The sequence below is a fragment of the Lichenostomus cassidix genome, unplaced genomic scaffold (assembly GCF_008360975.1).
Source record: "Lichenostomus cassidix isolate B80296 unplaced genomic scaffold, HeHo_3.0 HiC_scaffold_45, whole genome shotgun sequence".
Lineage (NCBI taxonomy): Eukaryota > Metazoa > Chordata > Aves > Passeriformes > Meliphagidae > Lichenostomus > Lichenostomus cassidix.
In genome coordinates, this window is record NW_028147789.1 from 359,862 (window position 1) to 377,844 (window position 17,983).

The 17,983-nt window shown below is 56.9% G+C and overlaps 1 protein-coding gene across 3 annotated transcripts; it reads right to left on the reverse strand.

Annotated features, from left to right (window-relative positions):
• Positions 1–587: 587 nt before the first annotated feature.
• Positions 588–17,885, reverse strand: ITGAL (integrin subunit alpha L). Of its 3 annotated transcripts, XM_085047966.1 has the most exons (30): positions 17,788–17,885; positions 11,510–11,796; positions 10,146–10,254; positions 9,949–10,043; positions 9,238–9,296; positions 8,982–9,096; positions 8,648–8,778; positions 8,188–8,333; positions 7,629–7,776; positions 6,930–7,078; positions 6,577–6,640; positions 6,381–6,504; positions 5,754–5,902; positions 5,392–5,523; positions 4,787–4,990; positions 4,574–4,701; positions 3,818–3,945; positions 3,592–3,737; positions 3,218–3,331; positions 2,917–3,129; positions 2,709–2,822; positions 2,547–2,626; positions 2,382–2,468; positions 2,225–2,300; positions 2,041–2,157; positions 1,699–1,779; positions 1,452–1,565; positions 1,288–1,377; positions 978–1,088; positions 588–886 (listed from the first exon to the last, which is right to left on the reverse strand). In XM_085047966.1, exons 5-30 carry the CDS (start codon positions 9,268–9,270, stop codon positions 737–739), a joined length of 3,144 nt encoding a protein of 1,047 aa, XP_084904092.1. In that variant the 5' UTR covers positions 9,271–9,296; positions 9,949–10,043; positions 10,146–10,254; positions 11,510–11,796; positions 17,788–17,885; the 3' UTR covers positions 588–736. The 3 variants fall into 3 exon arrangements, with proteins under 3 accessions (XP_084904092.1, XP_084904089.1, XP_084904090.1); XM_085047963.1 differs by lacking the exons at positions 11,510–11,796; positions 17,788–17,885 and adding an exon at positions 10,613–10,709; XM_085047964.1 differs by lacking the exons at positions 3,218–3,331; positions 11,510–11,796; positions 17,788–17,885 and adding an exon at positions 10,613–10,709.
• Positions 17,886–17,983: the final 98 nt, after the last annotated feature.

The following is a 17,983-nucleotide window of genomic DNA, read 5'->3' on the forward strand; positions in this document are numbered from 1 at the left end:
ATGCTGTAAAATCCAAGGACAACAGGGACATGACCACAGGCTTTCGGGGGAGATGGGCTTTTTCCTGCTCTGGCCTCCTGTGGCCAATCCTCCCCCCAGGTGGGACTTCTGGTCTCTCTGGGGGTCGACTGGGGTCCTGGGCTGGCTGTGGGGCAGCGCCCATCCCACGCTCCAGCCCCTCTATGTCGTTTTTGGCGAGGAGATTAATTAGACAGAAGTAAAGGGCGGGCGCTTAATGAGCCCTGGCTGCAGAGCCTTCCTAACACGAGTTTTGGAGCATTCATCAGTCCTGGAGGAGTTAACAAGCTTCCTATGGGGGTAACCGAGTTTGGGGACGTTAAGTAGCCCCAGTACGATTTAATTTGCCCCATAATTGTGTCCCTACTGGGGGGGGGGTGGGGCCTGCATTGCTACCAGTACACCCTAGGTCCCTCCCCCCCGAGATCCACAGGAGAGGGCAAGAGGCTCCTTACCCAAGTCCAGCACCATTTTGGAGAGGGGGAGGGTCATGTTCGTGACCCGTCCCTACCCCCACATTTTTCTCAGGGTTTCCCAGTAAAACCCGTGAAGAAAAACAGGCGGAGTCGTTAGGGTGGGGAAGGGGCTTTAGAACGTTTTATTGGGGCGGGGGATGGGCTTGAAACCCCTTTGGAGGGGAGGGGAGGAGCTCTGGACACCTTTGGGGTGGGGAAGGGGCCCAGAACAGCTTTAGGGGTTGGGGGAGGGAAGGGGCAGGTCAGGAGGGAGGGTCTCCCTCTTCGGGGGTTTCCCCACTTGAGAGGCCCCCCTCTCCCTGCCCTCCCCCTTCCCCCTCATCTTCTCCCTCTTCCCCCCGCTCCCCCTCCTGCTCCATGCGCTCCCGGTAGTTCCTCCTGAAGAAGCCGCACTGTGGGGGACGGACGGGTAAGAATGGGGGAGGGACTAGCACCCCAAGCGTGGGGTTCAGCTCTCCCCCCATCGCAAAAGTCCCCCCCCACCTTGGCGAGGCCGAGGGAGATGAGGAGGAGGAGGAGAAGCCCCCCCAGCCCTCCTCCCATGTAGATGGGGAGAGGGTTGACTTCCCACAGCAGCTCCACCTTGGTGACTCCCTACAAAGGGTGGGGGGTGGAGGCGGGAGAGGTGTCAGAGGGCGGGGAGGGGCTGCCCTAGAAATTGGGGCAGCCCCTCCCCACCAATTACCTGAGCACACCAGATCTGGGGTGCAGCCTCTATACACGGCCCCGCAACCAGCACTAGCCCCTCCCCCTCTGACCCCGCCCCATCCCAGAGCCCCTCCCCCACCATTACCTGGGCTCGGAGGAATTGGGGTGTGGCCTCCAGAAGGGGCAGGGACAGATTGAGCCAGAGGGCGGAGCAAAATTGGGAGTGGGCGGGTCCCTGCGGTGGGGGAGGGGTTAGAAGGGAATGGGGAAGGGTTACAGCAGGACGGGCTGTGAGGGGGGGAGAGGTACCTGGCTGTGGGGGAGCGGCCGCAGGACAGCGCTGACCGTGACCCTTGCGGGGCTCGCCGGGGTCAGCAGGGTCGGGGGGCAGCGGAACAGCTGCAGCTGGGGCGTGGAGCAGGTCTGGGGGAGGGAGGGGCGGGGCCAAGAGTCAGGGCCCAGCCCCTCCCCCACTATGGGAGAGGGGCCACCAGAGCAGTTCCACGAGACCCCCCTGCCCCTGAGATCAGGGTCCCCATGCCTCCATCTGCCTCACCTGGGCGATGCTCCTGTTCAGCTCCTGACCCACAGCGTCCCCCAGCTCCAGCCCCACAGCCACACAGGGGCCCCCTGGTTCCTATGGGGCAGCGGGTGACTTAGGGGGCAGGGGGTGCGTTTGGGGATAGGGGATCACTAGGGACAGGGGTGGTGGGGGGATAGGGGTCACTTGGGGGCAGGAGGGACTTAGGGAGCAGGAGGTCACTTAGGAGCAGAGGGTCACAGGGGGCAGGTGGGAGAGTGGGGGTCAGGAGGGAGTTGAGGGGCAGGGGATCCTGCCCCCTATATTTGGAGGGAAGGGCTCAGTGGCAAGGGCTATGGGGCAGAGGCCCCCACTCACCACTCGCACTTGGGGGGCAGCTACAGCCACACCGTGGGGCAACACGTGGGGCAGTAGGACAAAGGGTGTCACCTGTGGTTTGGGGCTGCCCTGGGGGGGTGGCCGGAGAAGCTCCACCTGTGGGGCAGAGTTGGGAGTCAGGGCTGTGGGGCAGCAGGATGGGGGGGTCACTTAGGGGGCTCACCTGATAGTGGTGCTGCACTGTCTTGTTGTGGGGCTGGGGGGGCGTGAAGTTTAGGTGCCTCGTGGAGTCTTCTTGCCTGTGTATGTGGCAGGGGGGATCAGTGGGGCCCGGCTGCCTGGGTCCCGCCATCCATGGAGCAGGAATGTGTGGGGCTTACCAGGAGGCCACAACGTCAAGGGCAAAGTAGACAGGGACGTCCCAGTACTTCATGTTGTCCCCGAGGGTGACGTTGGGCTCGTTATTGCTATGGGGCAGGTGAGACAGACATCACCTCCCTGCCCCACAGCGCCCCTCAGGCCCCTCCCAGCCCCACGGACCTCACCTGCTCACAGTTGCCATCAGCCCCACAAATTCTCCCCATGAGGCATTTTGCTGAAGGTCAAAGGTCACCTCCACCATCACCTGATGTGGAGCAGAGTTAGGGTGTATCGGAGGACTGTCCCATAGTGACCCCTGTCCCCCAGCGCTGTCCCCCACCTCTCACCTGCCAGCCGGAGCGGAGGATGGGATGGCTGAGGCTGCAGGTGAGGCCCCACGGCTGCCCCTCAGTGCCCTGGGAGTCCCAGCAGGTGATGGGCATCGGCACAAGGGCTGAGGCCTGGGGGAGATATGGGGTTGGGATCTGGGGGGCCCAAACAGCCGGGTCCCTCCCTACCCCCACTGTCCTCCCCATATTTTGGAGTCCCACATACCTGGCTGGCTCGGGCCCGCCGGAACGAGACACCCCGGGGGTGCTGCACTTGTAGGGCCACCCCATAGGCATCTTCCCCCCTGTTCTCCACAATCAACTGAACCTCCAGTTCAGCACTGGGGACCCCCAAAACAGCTTCACCCCTTGGCAGCACCTTGACACTCAAGTCAGCTTCACACACCTCGTCAGTCCCACAGTTCTGCTCAAAGGGGATCTATGGGGCAGGGAAAAAAGGGTTTAATTTTAGAGGTCCCCACCACCCTCCCATTGCACCTCCCATCCCAGCCCCACTGCAGTGTTACCTCGGCCCAGGTGGGGGCGCTGCTGGGGCGCAGGATGTGGCCTGGTGGGTCCCTATGGGGCAGGGTGATGGTGACAGTGATGCGGATTGGGGTGATGAAGTCCTCGAGGCAGGGCTGGGTTATGAGGGGCAGAAGGTTAGGGGGCACCCCAGAAGTGAGGGACAGCACCCCCCAACCACACCCCAGAAGTGTGGATTCCCGCCCCCAAGGCTACATCCCACCTTCAAATGCTGGTTCCCCTCTGCCTCCCAAGTGTGGGTCCTGCCCCCTCCCCAAAGGTGGATCCCACCCCCTAAGTGTGGGTTCTGGCCCCACCACAAAATTGGATCCCACCCCCCAAGTGTGGGTCCTGCTCCCCATATGTGGACCCCTACCAGCACCCTCAGCGCCTCCTGCTGGCAACTCTGCCCCGGCTGTATCTCCCCGGCCCAGCTCTGCCGCCCCTCCCCAAAATCTCCCCGACCTTGTGCCCGCTGGGGGTCAACATCCGCCTGGAATGCCACCGGGGTCACCAGGTCACCTAGAGGTCAAGATCGAGGTAAAAGGTCAGCGGTTGCCACAGGACCTCCTGGAGGCTATCCCGTGCTCCCCTCCCCGGACCTGGGGGGCGCAGGCAGAGGCGGAGGGTCACAGTGCTGACAGTGACATTGGAGCAGTCAACCCAGCGGGTCGGGATCACAGGGGGTTCAAAGGTCAGGTGTGGGGTGACCTTCAGAACTGGGCGGGACCTGCAAGGTCACATGAGGGAGGGGACACATCAGGGGTGGCACTGGTTGTGTCACCACCCTCCTGTCCCCCTGATGTTTCCTCCCTCTGGACCCACCCCCAAGTTCTCATCCCCATCCCTGTCCCTGTCTACCCATGTCTACCCATGTCCTTGTTCCTACACCATCTTCATGTCTCCATCCCTGTGTCCCCATGTCCTCATCTCCACCCCTAACATACCCATCCCCATGTTCCTGCCCCCATCACCTTCTCTGTTTCCACCCCAATGTTCTCATCCTAAACTCTGTGTCCCCAGCCCCATGTCCCCATCCCATCTTCACCATCCACGTTCCCATGACTTGTCCCATGTCTCCACCCCCATATTCCCATCTCCATAACGCCACCATCATTTCTGTCCCCATCCACAATGTCCCTCCCTACTCCTTCTCCATACTCACATCCTCATCATTGTGTCCTTGTGTCTCCACCCATGTCCCCCTTTCCATCCCCATGTCCTTGTCTCCAAGCCTGGGCCCCCATAACTCTTCTCACGACTTCACCCTCATGTCCCCATCACCACCCCTGTCCCCACCCACATATCCCCATGCCCTCACCCTCACCACTGTGTCCCCTATGACCCCGCCATGTCACCTCATTACCACGACGTGTCCCTCCATCCCCACTGCCATGTCTGCCAGTCCATCCCCTGTCAGGTCCAGGCCACCGGCAACTGCCTGCCCAAAAAAACGCCCCAGGGCCACCACTTTCCCCTGCAACCTCTGGGGGTAGGGGACACTCTTAGCCACCTGATGTCCCCTCCCCTCCAGGAGGGAGGTCTGCTCCCCCTCATTCCCCAGGTCCCACCTGTCGGGGGAGGAGCTCCACTCCCCCAGGGCACCCCCAGAAGATGTAGACAGCCCCATATTCCTCATCCTCCAGGGGGGCTCCCACGGCCACCTCGGGCAGGTTGTCACCATCCAGGTCTCCCAGGGTGGCCAAGGATGCCCCAAAACGGCCCAAGGGGTGACCTGGGGCACCCCAAAGCTGCCCAGAGGGATGCAGGGCATCCTGGGGGAACAAGGACATTGTCACCCCAGTTCCACGGACCTCAAATTGGGATAAACCTGGTCCCCACATTGAGGTTACCTTGCATCACCCCAGTCCCATAGACCTTGGGTCAGGGTCACCCCATGGTCAGCCTATGACCTTGGGTTTGGGTCACCCCATGGTCCCTGAGATGGTGGCACCATGCTGACCCCATGTTTTTGGTTTGGGGTCACCCTGGGCTGGTGTCACCCACTGGTCCCTCCAGTCCCACGTTCCTCAAACTGGGGTCACCTTGGTCACCCCCATTCCATGGTCCTTGGCTTGAGGTCACCATGATCACCCAATATCCCTGGGCTGGTGTCCCCTTGCAGCAACATGCCCCCCACTTTTTGTGTACCCAGTGTTGGTGGTACCCCCCTTACCTCCTTCCACCTGTATATGTGCACCCGTCCTCCCCGCCGCCCATCATAGTGGCTGGGGGCCCCCACCAGCAATGCCACTGTCACCCCACCTTGGTCCAGCGTGCAGAGAGTGGCCCCAAAATAGGACCCCACCTGTGGGAGGACATCTGTGTCACTGGGTAGGCACATCAATGGGGACCTCCCCAAAGGAGGACCCCATCTGCACGGTGAGGTGTGCCACCTGAGAGAGGGTGGGGGACACTCCATGGGACCCTACCACATGGCACAGAGGGTTGCCTTGAATTAGGACCCCACCTGTGAGATGACATCTGTGTCAGCTGGGGGAAGTGGGGACACTTAGAGGGACCCTGTCTCCACCATACCTGCTCCCCAACGAGTGTCTGCAGCACTTGCCAGTCACCAGTAGCTCTGGGCACCTCGAAGAGGACCATCCCCCCCACGTGGAGGTGACGGGGTGCACCTGCAGCCACCAGCACCCGGCCAGGGATGCGCAGCCCGGCCACCGAGTAGCCTAGGGGAGGGGGGCACCAGGGTCAACGTGGTTCCCAAGGTGGGGAACACCTTGGCCACCCCTTGTCCCTGGACTGGGGTCACCAGGGTCAAGGTGGTCACAAAGGTGTGCTGACCTGGTCACTCAGAGCTTTGGGATGGAGTCACCACAGTCACCCTGGGTTGGGGTCACCTGAGTCTCCCCATGGCCCTGAGGTGGGGGCCACCATGGTCAACCTGATTGCTGGTTGGGTCCTGACCCACCACCATGATTCCACTTTCCACCCCTTCTGAACTCTCCCACTCAGATTGCCTACACCCCAAGATTGCCCCTCCCCCAAGATCTAACCCCCCATCCCTCTCTGTGCCTCATCACATTCAAATCTCCACTTCATCCCGCCCAACTAACTCCTCTTCCCCTCACCTATGATCCCTCCCCCACCCATGAAATCCCTCCCCTACCCCCAGTCAACCCCTTCCTCCTAATTAACACTTCTCACCCAGGTACCCCTCAGGGCCACTCTCATTCAGGTGGGGGTTGGGCACAAAAGTCTCATTGTCTTGCAGCTCCAGCAGCCCCCCTGCCCAGTTATCGGCTCCCACCGCACCCGTCACTCGCCGGCCCTGGGGGAAAGTGAGGGTGACATGAGCACGAGGAACACCCACCCTGGCACTTAACCCCTCCCCCCTTCCTACCTGGATGACGTCAACACTGATCCCACTGGAGCACATCTCCAGGTGAAAGCTGTGCAGTTGGGTGGTACCTGAAGGGGAGAGGAGAGAGAGGGTTGGGGGTGTTGGGGATGGATGCGAGGGAGGTATTATTAGGGTGAGAGAGGGGTTAATTGGTGAAGAAGGGGTTAATTGGGGTGGGGAGTGGGGTGCAAACTCCAGCTGGTTTTGGGGTCCCCTCCATGTCACAGTTGTGTTACTGGGGAGGAGGAGGCATTAATTTGGGGTGGAGGCAGGGTGGGGTGTCAGGTACCCTGGATGTTGCAGGGGAGGTGTTGGCTGGGGTGGGGGCAGTATGAGGGAGGGGCGGTGTCGAGGTACCCTCAATGTCGTAGAGCCGCGCCTGCAGCTCCTGGAAGAGGCTGCGGAGCTGCTCAAAGCTCTGGAGCACCTGCACGAAGCCAGGCCCAGAGGCGAATTGCTGCAGGTACAGCCGCGTGTTGGGGCTGTTAAAGTTGTTCCCCACCTGGCAGCGAGGGACACTGGGCGTTACTGGGAGAGCAGAACCATTGCACATTCCCTCCATCCCCATTCCTACCACCTCAGGATGACCAACCATGGCCACACCCATCCAGGGCTGTGCCCACCGTGATGGCACCGAGCCACGAGCCATTCTGCCACACCCAAACCCTCAAATGGCCACGCCCATAACCACACCTGCCTACACCCACTCAGGACCACACCCACATCGCAACTATCATGTGACCATGCTGCCTTCCAGACACACCCACCAATACGACCTATTGTCACTCCCACCACTGGTTATGCCCCTTGTGACCACCCTCATGACCACGCAGGTGGTTCACCCACTCAACATGCTCACCCAAAATCACACCTACAAACAATAATGCCTGCTCGTGACCACATCCATACAATGGCCACGCCCACACCACTACCAGCCCCACCATAACCATGCCCACCATGACCACGGCCGCCCTGCCCAGCCCTGCCATGCTTCGTCCACCACGACCACATCCTCATGACCACGCCCCTATGGCCACACCCATCCCACCCACCCCGATGACGTAGCGGTGGATGCCGTGCTCCTCTGCCGCGCGAACGCTGCTGTTGGTGTCCCTGTCGGTGGCGTCGCCATCTGTGATCAGCACCAGCACCCGCCGCGCTCCTGGCCGTGCCCCCTGCCCTGGTGAGAACAGCTTCCGCCTGCACAGGCCACAGTGTGTGCTGCAGGTGGGGCTGGGGGGGCCACTGGGGGGCACAGGGGTCGTTCTGGGAGCCTGGGGGTAGCAGGAGTGAAGGGAGTGCAGCAGGGGGACAGTGGGATGCTAGGGTGCTGGTTGGGAGCAGCTCAGTGGCGACAGTGGGGCACAGGTGGGTGCTGGAGGGTGGCAGTGGGGTGCAGGGGGGGATACAGGTGGTTCTGGGGGGCAAAGTGGGGTGCTATGAGTGTGGTGCCCTGTTGTGGGGTGGCAGTGGGGCACAAGGGTGGGATTAGGAGGGCACTGGGGTGGCAGGGGATTCAGTGGGGCAGCTGGCGTGCCTGGAGGGTGGTGAGTGGGAGCAGAGGATGGTGTGGGGCAGCTGTGGGGTGCAGTGGGGCAGGTGGTGTCTCACACAACGAAGCCGATGGCAGTGAAGGTGTCAGTGAGGCCCCCACACTGTTTTAGCTCTCGCAGCAGCTCCCGAGGCCGTGGTCGGGCTACAAATTGCTCCAGCGTGAACACGGTCTCCACCTTGTCCGAGAACTGCACTGCCCCGAACTGCCCACACAGGGCACTGTCAGCACCTGCCCCGCCGGGGTCGTGGGTCCAAAGCTCTCTATAGTCTCCTATTGCCTCTGACCCCCTATAGTGTCCCTTGTAGTGTTCCCCATAGCCCCCCTCCCCCCATAATGTTCCCTATAGCCCCATAGCCCCCATCCCCCTATAGTGCCTCCATCCCCCCCCCCAGTGTTCCCTATAGCCCTCACCCCCTTAGTGCCCCTATAGCCCCTGTACTGCCCCCATTTCCCCCTTCATAACATCCCCTAGAACTCCCAACCCCCCTGCACCCCCCCCAGCCCTCCCGGGCGCACGTGGATTGAGGTGTTCTCCAGCTTTTCCATCACATCCACCATGAAGTCCCGGATGGCTCCAAACTGGAAGGGGTTCATGCTGCTGGAGCCATCAAACAGGAACACCAGGTCCACTGGGCCCCGCTGGCAGCCTGGGATCATGGAGGGGGTCACTGGGGGGGTCACCACCGGGGGGGAGCACAGGAAATGGCTCAATGGCCCCAGGGGTCCATGATGGCCTCCATGGCTCAACCATGGTCTCTGTGTGTCAGCCCTGGGTCAGCCATGGGTCAAACCCTGAAGTCAATCATCACGGCCACCATGGGTTGGGGCCATCTCTGGGGCGGCCCCTCACCTTGGCGTCCGGGTGTCAGCTCCTGCCGCGGTCTCAGCTGAGGGTCGAGCAGCAGGCAGACCCCACTGGTGTAGATGTTGCGGTCACAGACGTGGGTGGAACCTGGGCCACAGGCCTGGGAGGGGCAAGAAAGGAGCAGGGGGTGGGGCTGAGAGGGAGAAGTAGGGTGGGGCTGAGAGCAGGGATGAGGGGGAGGAGTGGAGTGGAAAGAGGGTGGGGCTGAGAGGGGAAGGGGTGGGAGGACTGTTGGACTCACGATGGTGCCATCGCCGTCCCGGGCCAAGGCCATTCCTATGTGGGTCCGGCTGCTGTTCCCTGGGGACAGGTTTTAATCCTAGTCACAGACCAATCCCACCCTAATCCCGCCTTGATCCTGCCCTAATCCCACCCCTCTCCATTTTAAATCACGCCCCATGTCATCCCAGCTCCACCATCCATTCTAATCCTGCCCTAAACTCATCGTAATCTTGCTAAACTCTGCGTAATCCTGTTCTCATTCTAATCCCACCCATAAAACCACGTTACCCCCACCCACCCTCACCACAATCTCACCCTAATCCTGCCCTCATTCTAATCCCACCCCTAAAACCACCCTACCCCCATCCACAGCCACCCTCACCACAATCTCACCCTAATCCCATCCCCAAATCCTTTCTACCCCCAACCCTAATTCCACCCCTAATCCCATCCCAATCCCACCCCACTCCCACTTTTCTTCCACCCCAATCCCATCCCAATGCCATCCTAATCCCACCCCACTCCCACTTTTCTTCCACCCCAATCCCATCCCAATCTTGCTCTAATCCCACCCTTAAAGACACCCCCACCCACCTTCACCTGCATTTCACCCAGTCCACCCTAATTCCCCTTCAATCCTACCTCTAATCCTGCTGCATCTCCACTTCTAATTCCACCCCATGCCCATCCCTACTTCCACCCCAATCCCTCCTAATCCTTCCATTCCCACCTTCCAGCTTCACTTCCCGGCACTCTCCACTCTGCACCACACACTGGAACAGCCGCCCCCCGTCTCCCACCTCTGATGGGGCCCCCACCAGCACCCTGGGGAGAGAGGGTTATTTCAGCCACCTGACTGAAATATCCCAGGGCTCTGGGGGGGGGCACAACTGGGGTGACTCAGATGTCCAAGCCCCCAACTCCTACCGGGCCCCATCCAGCGGCAGCACTTGATGCCCGAAGCTCCGGCTCCCACCAGGGGTCAGGACCTGATGTGGGTCTGGGTGGATGCTAAAGGCTCCGATGTGGGGCAGCTCTATGGGGCAGAGAGGGGGATGGGTGAGAGCCAGCCCCCTGCCCCACACAGTTCCCCCAGACTGACACACCGAGGGCACCCAGGTGTCCAGGACCCATAAAGGGGGGGACACCCAAGTCTGGGATCCATAAATGAAGGGTCCCTGGTCTCTGAGCCCCACAAGGCGGGGGGCATGCAGCACCCAGTTCTCATGGCGCCAGTGTGGGGCCCTACTTCCTTCCTCAAGCGTGGGAAGGATCTGGGCATGCAAGTGCTCCTCCCCTACCCACAGCTGGTCAGGGACCCTCACCCCCCACCTGCTATGGGGCAGGAACCCCCTTCCCCCCTCCATGGGTCAGGGCCCCAAATTCCCCCATACCTGCCACCAGAGCCCCGATGATGATGCCAACGATGTGCTCCAGAGCCGCCATGCTGTCACCAGCCTGGTGTCACCCCACCCCCCGGATTTCCTGTGACAAATGGGTGAGAAGCATCCCACACAGAACAGAGGGCCCCTGGCATACAGAGCTGGGGGGGGTGGGGGGACGGGACGACACAGAACGGAGGAGGTGACAGAAAACTGGGGGAGACAGAAATGGGAGAGAGATAGCAATGGGGGGGCCAATGGGGAAGCCAGAACTGGGGAGTCCGCAGGCAGCCAGGACTTGCCTGTCACCACTGAGGGGGGTCAGCAAGGACTGTCACTGTAGGGGGAGTTTGTTTGGGTTGTGCCAGGGGTTGTATCGCGTGTTGGGGTTGAGCTGGGGGTCCCACTGGCAGTTGAGTTGGGAATGACTGGGGGTCGTGCTGAGGGGTGTGATGGGTGTTGGGGGATTGTGGAAGTTGACCCCAGCCAGATGCCAGGTGCTACCAAAATCACTGTCACTCCCCTCCTCACCTGGACAAGGGAGAGAAAATAGAATGTGCATTCCAGTGCTGGGATGGTGAGGGGGAATTTGAATTTTGGATTGGGATATGTGGGGTGATAGAGGAGCATTAATTGGGCTTTGAAACAACCAGCCAGGCTGTGGGAAACTTTGAGTCATCAGCAAATTCTAATGTAACCACAGACTGGTGTTTGAAGCAGCAACCAGTGAGGGCAGGGAGATAACAGTAAATCTTGGCACAGCCTGTGGTCAGAGAGAGTTTGGGAAGCAGGGAATGGTTAAAGTGTGCAGAGAAACAGCACAAGCACACGGCAGTGTAGGACAGTCTGTGGCGGGGACAACCAAGGGACTTGGTGGGGACCCCCACATTTTCCAGCTGTAACAAGTACCTCTGATTTCCTGCTTTACTAGAACCCAAGAATGGTCTCCTTTCCAGGTCGTGGCCTCACTGGGCTCTTCAGTGATGACCCTCAGTGGGCCAGTCAAACCCTCAGAGTCTTGGGGGTTGTTGCTGACTTTGACTTCTCAGGAGTTTCAACTTCCCAAACGTGCTGTTCAGGGGTTTGGCACCTCAGGATGCAGGAACATGCTGAGTGCCTGAACAAGCCTCAGCTCTGGGTGTGATTTCCTCAGTTCCCCAGTTCTCACGCAGTTAATTGGAGCAGCTTCAGAAGTCCTGACAAAGTGAAAAGACTGTGAAATTAAATAACAAGAAAGCATTTTTCTAGTTCTTCTGCCTACAGAATATGTATTATTCAGAGTTTCTGTTTGAAGCATTTCTTAATGAAGTGTGAACATAGAGCAAAGACCAGAACTGTGGGGAATTTTTTAGTGTACTCCTTCAGGTGAATTGAACACATGTTTTTGCTTAAATATAAACCAAAAAAAAAGCTCCCCCAAGAGCTTTGGGCAGAATCCTACCACCATAACCTGTTTTCCAAGGCCTTTGCACAGATGTTTCCTCTTACAGACAGCTGTACCAGCTCAAGGCACCTGAGCTTGGCCTTGGGCCCAGCCCCCAGCCCATCTCTGCTACCTGAGATGGCCCCTAGCACTCCCATTCCAGGATGCTACAGACAGTGTTGTGGCTGTTCCTAATCACCAAGGGGAACTTCACTCCCTTACAGTCCTTCAGTCTGGTAGGAAAGATGAGTGCCTTTACAAACTACTCGATAGGTGAGGGTCTTTAGGAGGAATGGGTGTTAATGTCTTCAAAATGGGTCTTAATGCCTCTGCTAACATCAAGCAGCACAAGTTTGTTAAAGAACCCAAACAGTTTGATCCAGACAGTTTCAACTCCTGGACTTTTGGGTAATAGACAAATGGGTCCACACGAAGTCCACTGCAGAACCCAGACAGCCTGAACTTCCAAACATTTGGGGAAAACGATGATACATGTTCAAGGGGGGATATGTGGTATGCAGTTCGGGAAGGCTGTACCTTCCCGGTACCTCAGCCAATGTGGAAAGGAAGAGGGCAAGATGTGGTTGGGAGTTTAGGATAAAAGGAGGCTGTGCCCTCTGAAACCAAGAGAGAGACCCCTCAGGTGTATGCCCCAGTGGACTCTCTCCCTTTATTTAATTTAAGTTGCAGGACTCCTCTGTCTCCTTTGTGGACACTGGCTTTTCACAGCGTGGCTTCTCCACACAAGTCTCTGGCATTTATAGTTACAGCCTGTTTAAGCCTTTCCTCAGCTGGGCCCTCTCCATTCCAGGTTATTCCTTGGTCCTAAACTACCTCTGTTGAGCAGTTACAACCAGAATTTCCCCTGTCAGGTGTGCTGGCACACCCTGCTGCAATGGCCAGGATGTGGCAGGAAGGCTCTCAGGGTTTCGTTGCTGTGGAGAAGGATATGCTCCAGAGCAGGGTTTGTCTGTGGTACCGTCACAGGGACAAGGCAGGACAGGATGGCTCCTTCTCCCAGGGACAGCTATGGAGTGTGAAGATGGGGGTGCAGCCAGGGGTGCCCAAGGCTGTCTTTCAGAGCAGGGTCCCTGTGCTCCAGGGCTTTGTGTGCCAGGCCAGGGACTCTGCTGCATACCAGGGGCAGCTCTCAGCTTCTCCAAGGAGGTCCCCACAGCACTGTGGGGGAGAGGCTGAGAGGTCCAGATCACCTCAGTACTTTTCCAGAGGGGCTTTTCAAGTAGCACATCAAGGTCAATGCTACCCATATTGAAAGGTACTTTTGGAAAAGTACTTTCTGGGGTCTGTGCTTTCATCTTCCTGTTGTGGCTGGGGGCAAAGAGTGGTTGGTGTGTCTGTCAGTGGGTGCAAGCACCACCAAATATCAAAGCAAGCAGTCAGAGAGTATAAAAAGAGGTCTGAGATTTAGTTAGTTTAGAGATCACAGCCCTGAATCAGATGTTGGAGAGCTCCAAGAGCCCGTGAGTTGGCTACTGAATGGACAGTGTAGGAGAAACTGTGAACACTCTTGCAGGAACCGAGGACTCTTGTCAGGCAGGTAATGAGAATGCCTTAGGTCTGGATGCAGAGGTGAAGTTCCCTTCATGTGAGAGAGTAGCAGGAATGTGTGGGCACTGCTGGGGATGGGCAGTGGGGCAGTCCACCGGAAACAGCAGTACAGGAGTGTTGGTGGGAGACATGCACGGCTGACTTCTGCGCAGGAAGAAGTCGCTGGGGCATTCTCTGAAAACTGAAGAAACCTCTTGTTTCCAGGTGCTAGTCCTCATGGGAAGCCTAAACTATCCCAATATCTGAGGAAGGGGTAACACAGCAAGCCAGCCAGCAGGTTTTTGGAGCTTGTTAAGAATTATTCTAACAAGGGTGACTGAGGAGGCAGTGGTGGAGGGTGTCCTGCAGGACACCACATTTAGAAACGAGGTCAGGACTCTGACAGTCAGGGGTGAGGAAGCAAAGGTGAGGGCTCTGGGAGAATGGAAAAAGAGAGCAGGACTTCAGGAGAATCGGCTTCAGCCTGCTTGGTGACCTGCTAAGAATTCCATGGGATATTGTCCTGCAGAGAAGAGGGAAGAACTATTTCATGCTCAAAAATCTTATCTTCAAGCTCCAGAATACCTCACCTTGCCATGCAGGAAGGCAAAAAACGCTGTAGGGGGCTGGTATGGATGTGAAAGGAGTTCCTGACAAAAACAAAACATGAGGAGAAAGCACAGAGACAGTGGAAGCCTCCTGCCAGCCTCAGTGGTGCTGGAGAGAGCCATTTGTGTGTGTGTTTGTCTGTGCAGAGGGAACTGGAGGGGAGAGGGGATGCTAGGGACAGATTGGTAGCCCAAGATCAGCTCCTGGAGGGATCCACACTCTCTGTGTGTCTATATAGGCTATATTTTCCACCAACATAAACAGTCCAACCCTCATTTCTCCTTCCTCCACTGACAGTGGTTTTCCTTGGACTACAGACCTGCTGAGGTCCCTTCCAGGTAGGACTCTGGAGAGCTGCCCTGCAGAGAGATCTGGGGCTTTGGGCTGATGGCAATATATGTCACCAGTGTGTCCTGGCAGCCCAAAGGGCCACCATGTCCTGGGAGGTTCAGGCCCAGCATCGCCAGCCAGGCCAGGAAGGGGATTGTCCCATTCTCCTCCGCACCGGGGCAGACACACCTCCAGTCCTGGGGGCAGTTCCAGATGACACAAGAAAAGAAAGAACATCAAAGTATTAGCATGCATCCAGAGGAAAGTGACCAAGATGGTGAATGGCCTCATGGGCAAAACTCAGGATGTGCAACTGTGGTCACTTGGTTTTGTTCTGCCTGGAGAAGGGAAGGACAAGGGGCGACCCCACTGCAGTCAAAGGGGGCAGTCCATGGGGTGTGGTGGTCTCCTCTGGTCACCAGTGACAGGACACAAAGAAATGGAATAAGATGGGGCAGGGGAAGTTCAGAATGGACATTAGGAAAAGGTTCTTCACCAAAGTCTGGTCAGACACTGGAAGAGGCTCCCCAGAGAAGTGATCAGGCATCAAGCTTGCCAAGGCTCAAGCAGTGCACAGAAAAGGCTCTTAGTTATATGATTTCATTTCAGATTGTCCTGGAAGCAGCAGGGACTCAAGGATCTTTTTGAGTCCCTTCCAAGTTCAGAGAGTCTATGATCCTGTGATGCTGGGTGCTGTTGAAAGGACCAAGAAGGACAAGGTAAACATCAGGCACAGTCAACATGGGTTCACAAAGGAGTTGTTTAACAATTTGAGATATTGTTAAACAACAATTGTTGTTTAACAATTTGAGATATTCTATAATTCCCTGATTTGTTCTTTCACATACCTTGCAGTTTGCCAGCTGTAGCAGGATGCTCTGCCCTGGGATCTGGTCAAGCAACTCAGACAATGCTCTATTTACAAAGCTGGTAGTGGTAGACTGAGAGGGGGTCTCATGCTGGTTTTGGTGTTGAATTATGCTAAATCCAGTCTGGCACATCAACCCTCAAATTAACTTGCTGATAGTGAGGCAAAGATTTGGCAGATAAGCTGCTAAAACTGACCCGGACACATATGACTGTCAGCCAATCCTTTACACCTTAGAAGTCCAGTCCTCTTTCATAGGGTAGGTTCTTCTGGAGTACATGGAGGTTCTTCGTTTGGGTGGGGACACCCCTCAAAGTCTGAGCAAATGAGATTTTGTCCACAGTCATTGGTCTGGGTGAGCTACATCAATATCTGCTTTAATAATTATTTCTTTTTGCTAGCTTTAATACAATTACTTTAATTTGACTGCTTTGATATAGTGCACTGTTTTGAGGTGGGATTGAGGCACTTTGGAGAGGGATTGCATTGTTTTAAAGTGATGGGTCAATCCCTCTTTGGCTTTTGGAGTGCAAAGTGATGGAGAAAACTCCTCAAAATCACCAGAGAACACCCAAATCCTCCTGTGTATACCCCTGAACCTCCAATTCTCCACCAGTCCAAGTGAAATGGTGAGGCTTTATATGTCTTTATTCAATCTCATAATTTTTACCCAAATTTTGGGTGGTTTTAAGGGATGAAGATGAATCAAAAGAAAATCATGGCCAAAATAAAAGGATTTATTTGCCAGCATACTGTGAGTATCCATGGGTTTGGGTTGGGTGGGTGGAAAAGCCTTTTTTGGAGGGGTTTCTACCCCATTGTCTCCAAAATCTTGGTCTTTGCCCTAATCCATCACCACTTGGCTGTGTAAGACCCCTGTGGGCCAGAAAGAATTAGAATCATGGAGCTGTTAAGCTGGAAAAGACCTCAGAGATCATCCAGTGTTGCTTGATGCCACCAGAAGAAATTATTGGACAGAGCAGGTGAGACTTTTGGGGTCTAAAGTGAACAACTAAGTTTAGGGGTATTCCCCATTCCTGAAAAGATTTTGGGGTATCCCCATTTCTGAGGTGGTTTTGGGGTAACTCCCAAATCTGAAGGGGGTATTGGGGGTGGGGAGACACCTGGCTCCAGCACTTGGGCATGCTTTGGGGTGGGGTCTACAGCGGTGGTTTCAGTGAGAAGCTGCCATAATCTTCCTCCATGTCCAGCAGAGCCAATCCCTAGCAGCTCCAAAGATGGACATGCTGCTGGTCAAGGATGGGCCAGTTAGAAATGGTGATAACATCTCTGTGGTAACATATTTAAGAAGAAAGGAAAAATAGTTGTTGTGCAGTTGTAATTGCAGACAGAGAAAAGTGGGGTGAGAACATGTGAGAGGAACGGCTCTGTAGACACCAAGGGCAGTGGAGAAGGAGGGGCAGGAGCTGCTCCAGGTACTGGAACTGAGGTTCCCCTGAGCCTGTGGTGAAGCCCATGGTGAGGCAGCTGTGCCCCTGCAGCCCATGGAGAGCATGGGGGTGCAGGGATGCACCTGCAGCCCCTGAAGGAGCTCATGCCAGAGCTGGGGGATGCCTGAGAGGAGGCTGTGACCACGTGGGAAGCTGGAGCAGGGTCCTGGTAGGACTTGTGACCCTGTGGGGGACCCATGTAGGAGGAGGCTGTGCCTGTAGGACTGACCTTGTGGAAGGGTGACCCACCTTGCAGCAGTTTCCAGAGAACCGGTGCCCATGGGATGGGCACCTGCTGGAGAAATTCATGGGGAACTGTGTCCTGTGGGATGAGCCCTATGCTGGAGCAGGGGCCAGCAGCAGGAACAATCTCTGAGGAACTGACTATAACTCCCATTCCCCACCCCTCTGCTTGGGAAGAAGGGAGGGATGGGGAGAAGGTGTTTTTAAGATTTAATTTACTTCTCATTATCCTGTTCTGATTTTGTTAGTAATAAATTCAATTAATATCCCTAATTTGAGTGTGTTTTTCCTGTGACAGTAATTGATGTGGGATCTCTCCTGATCCTTATCTCAACTCATGAAATTGCCACTATATTTTTTCTGCCCTGTCCGGTTGTGGAGGGCAGTGATAGAGTGGCTTCGGTGGGTGCCTGGTGTACTGGCAGGGTCAACCCGCTACACACCCAGATCTTGTCCCCCAGCGCTGTGAGCAGCTCCCCAGGCCGGCTGAGAGCTGCCCCTGGCAGGCAGCGGAGTCCCTGCCCTGGCACACAGCGCCATGAAGCACAGGGACCGTGCTCTGCGGGACAGTCCTGGGCACCCCTGGCTGCACCCTGAGCCCCCTGCCTGCACAGCTATTCTAAACCGCACTACTCACACATCCCATCAGCTGGGGCCACCTTTAGGGGATGCCTCCAGGACCTGCCCCTGCATTGCCCTGCACCCACGGACTCACCGCGTTCTGCACTGCAAAGGTTTGGCCCCGCTTGAGCTCTCCCGGCTTTGACTTTCTCTGTTCTGCCTCCTTCTAGGGCTCTCAACGACACACAGCGTTCCATCCACCGACGCTTTTGGGAGAGCGATTTACAACACCAGAACGGGGCTCCCCCATTTACTGACTGCACAGGCGAGATCCCCCCTTCCTCTACGGA

Excerpts from the sequence above, each read along its gene's own strand:
- ITGAL (XM_085047963.1), bottom strand. The coding sequence starts at position 10,664 with ATGGCGGCTCTGGAGCACATCGTTGGCATCATCATCGGGGCTCTGGTG. Across the intron at positions 4,702-4,786 it reads TGGAGCTCCTCCCCCGACAG|AGGTTGCAGGGGAAAGTGGT; the intron begins GTGGGACCTGGG and ends CCCTACCCCCAG. Across the intron at positions 3,130-3,217 it reads GCGCCCCCACCTGGGCCGAG|ATCCCCTTTGAGCAGAACTG; the intron begins GTAACACTGCAG and ends CCTGCCCCATAG.